This window comes from Mandrillus leucophaeus, unplaced genomic scaffold (genome assembly GCF_000951045.1).
Source record: "Mandrillus leucophaeus isolate KB7577 unplaced genomic scaffold, Mleu.le_1.0 Scaffold814, whole genome shotgun sequence".
NCBI classification, from domain to species: Eukaryota; Metazoa; Chordata; class Mammalia; order Primates; family Cercopithecidae; genus Mandrillus; species Mandrillus leucophaeus.
This window is the reverse complement of record NW_012108853.1, coordinates 900,687-906,642: the sequence shown is the minus strand read 5'-3', so window position 1 is coordinate 906,642 and position 5,956 is coordinate 900,687. Positions and strand designations below refer to the sequence as shown.

At 34.5% G+C, this 5,956-nt stretch overlaps 1 protein-coding gene across 1 annotated transcript in view; it reads left to right on the top strand.

The window, feature by feature from the left end:
* Positions 1–5,044, top strand: part of GPR149 (G protein-coupled receptor 149) — an 85,923-nt gene extending 80,879 nt beyond the window's left edge. The window contains exon 4 of the mRNA XM_011967882.1: positions 4,135–5,044. Within this exon, the coding sequence (XP_011823272.1) occupies positions 4,135–4,707 (573 nt within the window). The 3' untranslated portion in view covers positions 4,708–5,044. The remainder of the gene's footprint in view (positions 1–4,134) is intronic.
* Positions 5,045–5,956: the final 912 nt, after the last annotated feature.

The following is a 5,956-nucleotide window of genomic DNA, read 5'->3' as shown; positions in this document are numbered from 1 at the left end:
CCATCATTCTACTTTCTGTCTTTATATTTTGACTACTCTAAGTACCTCATGTAACTGTAATCATACAGTATTTGTCTTTTGGTGACTAGCTTATTTCACTTAGCATAATACCTTCAAGTTTCTGTGTTGTAGCATATGTCCAAATTTTCTTTCTTATTAAGGAGAATAATATTCCATTTTATATATACAATATATATTAATATTATATGCATGATAGATAACATATAATTAATTAATAATATATTAATATTAATGTATTATTATATAACATATAATTATATATGCTATGTATATACTGTATTTTGCTATCCATTTATTCATCAATGGATATGGGCTGCTTTCATATTTTACCTATTATAAATAATGCTGCTATGAACAAATATACCTTTGAGACCCTATTTTCAATTCTTTTGAGTATCTGCCCAGAACTGGAATTCCTGGATCACTTGGTAATTTTATTTTTTAATTTTTTGAGAAAATGCCATACTATTTTCCATATCAACTGTACCATTTCACATTCCCACCAAAAGTGCTCACATGTTCCAATTTCTCTATATCCTTAACAATATTTATTTTCTATTTTGATAGTAGCCATCCTAATGGGTGAGGTGGTATCTCATTATAGTTTTGACTTACATTTGTCTAATGATTAGTGATGCTGAGCATCTTTTTATGTGCTTCTCAGCTTTTTGCATATTTTCTTTTGAGAAATGTCTATTCAAGTTTCTTGGCCATTTTTTAATTACGTTGTTTATTTTTGTTGTTGTTGTCTGTGGTTTTACCTCTATAACTCTCAAATAAACACTACTCGTTTGAATAAGAATGTTTCACGAAATGATTTTAGTAACTTGAGACTTTGTGTGCTCTTTCAGAAAAATCAGACTTCATATATAGCCAAACTCTGGCACTATGCATTTCTCAAATGCCAATTTTAATGAGCTGTCATTTGATAATTCAATAAAGCTTGTTCGTTCATTTTAAGGTAAGGTTAGCATGGGGAAGTTATTGAAATCTGCATTGTATGGATGCATAAAATCAGGTGCAGAAAAATTCTTTGTTACTTTTGCTTTTGTATCAACTACTTATCAGTGAAGCAAGTTGGCACATATAATGACATAATTATGCTGTTAAAGCTCTAGCAAAAGTTTCTTTAAGATAGCCATGCCTATACTGCTGGGTACTGTCTAATAACTCATTTTTTTCATCACATTATTAAGTTTTAGAAACATTTTTTAAGCACCAAGTTTGGGTATTTTTTTTATTCTGTAATAAATTAAAATGTCAGAAAGTTCAGCTTTCAAATTAACTATGTCTCTTAGGCTGTATTTATAATTCACATTATTAAATAATAATATTATTCTTAAATTTCTAATTCACATTGAAAGATATTATTAAATGACAGTCAACTTTTCTGACTGAATAATGTTTCAGTCAATTTTTATTCAGAAATGTCTCTTATACACATCTAGATGTGTATAAGAGACAGATTGAAAGATATTATTAAATGACAGTCAACTTTTCTGACTGAATAATGTTTCAGTCAATTTTTATTCAGAAAAAAAACAGAAGTTTCAGTCTTTGATAACAAAAATGTTTTCTCAGGATGGAAAGTTTTCAGTATAACCCTTTAACTGGTGATATATCACTCAGAAAGCAAGGTTTTAAAATTGTAAATCTTGACCGGGCATGATGGCTCACACCTGTAATCGCATCACTTTGGGAGGCCGAGGCAGGCAGATCACGAGGTCAGGAGTTCGAGAGCAACCTGGCCAACATAGTGAAACCCTGTCTCTACTAAAAATACAAAAACTAGCTGGGTGTGGTGGCATGCATCTGTAGTCTCAGCTACTCAGGAGGCTGAGGCAGGAGAATCACTTGAACCCAGGTGGCGGAGGTTGCAGTGAGCCGAGACGGCGCCATTGCACTCCAGCCTGAGCAAGACAGACAGAGCAAGACTCTGTCTCAAAAACAAACAAACGAGAAAATCTGTAAATCTTTTTTTGATTTTTAAGATCAATTTCACGTGTCCCCTCTCTACAATATGAAATCTCCCTACCCACAATAGTCATTCCTTGGACCTTATAGTATTTGGTACCTATCTCTCAATTACTACATTTAGAACTAAAATTTTTATTTTGTTTCTTTACGTGACTTTCTCATCCAATCATCTGTGGGGTCTTAAGAGGTAGCATCTCCATACATCCAATGCAACCTCAGAATCATGTACATCCTTACTTAGCAAATGTTTAATAACTGGATGTACAATAATAGGAATGAAACCTACTTTTCTTTTGCCAGAAGTTGCCACCACTCAAATATTAATAGTCTGATGCTGTGATGAACCTGTGTGGTTCCTCTGTCTCTCTTACTTCAGCCAGCATTACACATGTAGAGTCAATTTCCTTGGCAGACAGCTAGACTGAACATTACAATGTAAATTTTCAAAATTTCCAAAACTTTAGAGTGCAAGACTCTACAGTTAGGTTTCTAGGTCTCCTTATGAGTACAGAGAATTCAAGACCCCCTCACAGAGAATAACCAGGAAAGAATGATCATATGTCTCACAGCCCACACTGTATTTTTCTGTAGTCTCTCAATTCAAGAAGTAGAGCATGAAGGCACCCCTAATGAAATTCATCCTCTTTAAAACTTCTTTAAATAGAAAATAATCTAAACTGTTCTCCGATAGTGAGAACCAGTCTTCCTCTAGCCACTGTTGGGTCCAGATTGAAAATGCCCATAGCAAGTAGGGTGATCAATCTCCCACTGTCCCGACTCCTGCCCATTTGTCTAAGACTGGGGGATTTCCTGGGATGCAGAAATTTCAGTGCTAAATATGGGACAGTCTCAGGAAAATCGAGAAAGCTGGTCATCCTAAGTTGGAAAAATGCCATTATCTCCCATGCCAGTTTCCCAGGTGGACAGACACACTTAGGCCAATCCAATTAGTAACTGTAGGCTTTACAGGTGGTAGGCACTTATATAAAAAGTGTCTGTGTACCTCTACCACTACCACCACCCTCCTTATTTATTTATTTATTTTTTTTGGACTACAACATTTCTTTAGTTAGAGCAAGCGATCCCAAACTTTACTATGCAACAGAATCACCTAAAGGGCTTGTTAAAATACAGATTGCTTGACCCTGTACTTGGGTTGAGACCTAATTGAGTAGGTCTGGGATAGTGCTAAAAACCTGTATTTCTGACAAGTTACCAGAAGCTGCTGATGATGCTGAGTTGGAGACTCAGTTTTGAGAATTACTGCTCTAGAAGTTTTGCACATTATCATCTTCTGGGACTAACACATAATCAAAAATCAAAACATGTCAGTTGAAAGTATGAACACATGAATCAGCAATAAAAAGTACAGACTATTTTAAGAATCAATCTTATTTTCTACATTTCTGAAGCGACTTTCAGTGGTAAGTACAGTTTTTAAAAAATCTTAATACACAAAGCATAATAGAAAAGGTTTACACTTTTAGGCAAGTTTTTGAAAGAGGTAGAATAGTATTCTTTATTATTGGATTTACTTTAATGACTGATTTCTCTGTAGAAAAGTAAGCACACCGTAGCGTAATTCTAGTGACATTTGGTTCCTCTTATGTATACTCAAACCTAACAGTTGAAATATCTTTTATCCTTAAGTCACAGTTTCACAATTATCATTTACTCTAGCATACCAAACAGGAAAAAAAAAAAAAAGTTCATGTTGATAACACAGTCTACATTTCTTCCAACTTTTGCAAACATTTTAATGTAACTGAGTGTGTATCACAAATATAAAAGCAATTTCAGATTGTAAATATGCATTCAATTTTATGTTCAAATTCTGCCTTTGAAAACATCTATTGCTTCCCATCAGTACACACCTTTGCCTTTAACTGGGGAGATATGGCCCTTATCTTCAAATAAATGTTCCTAATTACCCTCATTAAATGTCTGATTTGACCTAGGAGAAACTGACGCATGGTGCTTCGGTGGCAGTATTTAAATCCCATATCTATAAAATGTTTCTAGGGAAATTGATCTGAAATAGAAAACTTTTATCATTCTGATGAACAAAATGAATTTCTAAATGTCTCAGCCTCAGAAACTAGCTTTCAATAATAACAATTCTGTTTTTGTCCCCAGCGTTCCGGTGGTGCCCTTGCCATTCCCTTGTGTGCATTCCAGGGGACTGTGTCTCTCCATGCACCTACAGGGAAAACCCTATCTCTTTCTACCTATGAAGTAAGCGCAGAAGGGCAAAAAATAACTCCAGCCTCTAAGAAAATAGAAGTCTATCGATCCAAAAGTGTTGGCCATGAACCAAACTCAGAAGATTCTTCATCCACGTTTGCAGACACCAGTGTGAAAATACACTTGGAGGTTCTTGAAATTTGCGATAATGAAGAGGCCTTGGACACTGTGTCGATCATTAGTAACATCAGCCAGTCCTCCACACAAGTCAGATCTCCATCCCTACGTTACTCCAGGAAAGAAAACAGGTTTGTTTCCTGTGATCTAGGGGAAACGGCCTCATACTCCCTCTTTTTGCCCGCCAGTAATCCTGATGGTGATATCAATATCTCCATTCCAGACACCGTAGAAGCACACAGGCAGAATAGTAAAAGGCAGCATCAAGAGAGGGATGGCTATCAGGAGGAAATCCAGTTGTTAAATAAAGCTTACAGAAAAAGAGAGGAAGAAAGCAAGGGTAGTTAATGGGTATTTGGTCTAACAGCAGCAAGAATGGATCTGCAACGTCAGCTGTGAAACTAACACCTTTGTTATGAGACTGATTTCCTTTTATTTGTTGGTTTACGTAAGTTTTACTGATTTAATAGTTAATTTTTTGTGGGAACAACTAGAACTAGTGTAAACAATTAAGTGCATTTGATGTGTTAGCTAGAGATCACACACTGTGGTAATTAAAAGATTTTGCTTCTTATCCGATTTCTAAAAAATCTGTTCTAAATCAAATCTTGGCCTACTTTACTAGTGTTTTTGCTTATGTTTGTCAACCTCCTAGTAAACAGAAAATTGTATAAACTCAGTTACTATACTGTTCCATGCATATGTTTCTACATATAATGTTGGCCTTTACTGCAAAGGGGTAAAAAGAGAAATTTTGGGAATGGAAGAAATGTAACAAAACTCCAAATTGTATTTGAAGGAACTTGCCTAAATGTGGCTAGCAAAACAAGCTTATTACACTTACTGCTTTAGCTTTACATTCTTCTGTAAAATGAAAAATTAGCTTCCAACTGGGAAACATGCATGTTCCCAGTCTATAAATAGTTGTTTCCTTCATTTCTACCAAATACAAATTGTTTACTGTTTTTTTCTTTCTTTCTTACCTGTAACAGTGTTCCTTTCATCTTTTCAGTATGTCAAGACTGTCCCATAAAACAAGTATGTTTTGTGTTAGAGGTGGAATTAGAAGTATCTTTAATTCAAACATTATTGGAAAAAAGTTGTAATCATATAATTGTATACTTTTTCCTAAATTTTTTTAACTTGAGTGGAAATTGGGGGAAAATACTGACAGAGTCAGTTCTGAGAGGTGCCTTCAAACATGGTAGGCTTCTGGATACAGCAGTTCAAAATCCTATAAGTCTAAAACAGAAGTATCTGTTTTTAAAGCTATGGATTGGGCAAACTTTCTTAGTTATTCTTGAAACAGAAAAGTTTACTTCAAATATTATATCAAGTTTAGGTGCTTCTTTGTTTCTTCTCTAAAGACGTGTTGTCTCAAAGAAACAATTGAACCTATTTTATTAAGTGATTGTAAGATATACATTTCAAGACAATTCTAGAAGGCATTACATTGCAAAAATGCAGGAATCACCTTGGCAGAATAATAGCAATGTGTATTTCAAAAATTATAAAGTGATTTTTCTTCAAATTGCTTTATTCTAACCTTCCTGTAAACATATATGAAATATATTACCTAAAAGTTTATTTTCCAAAG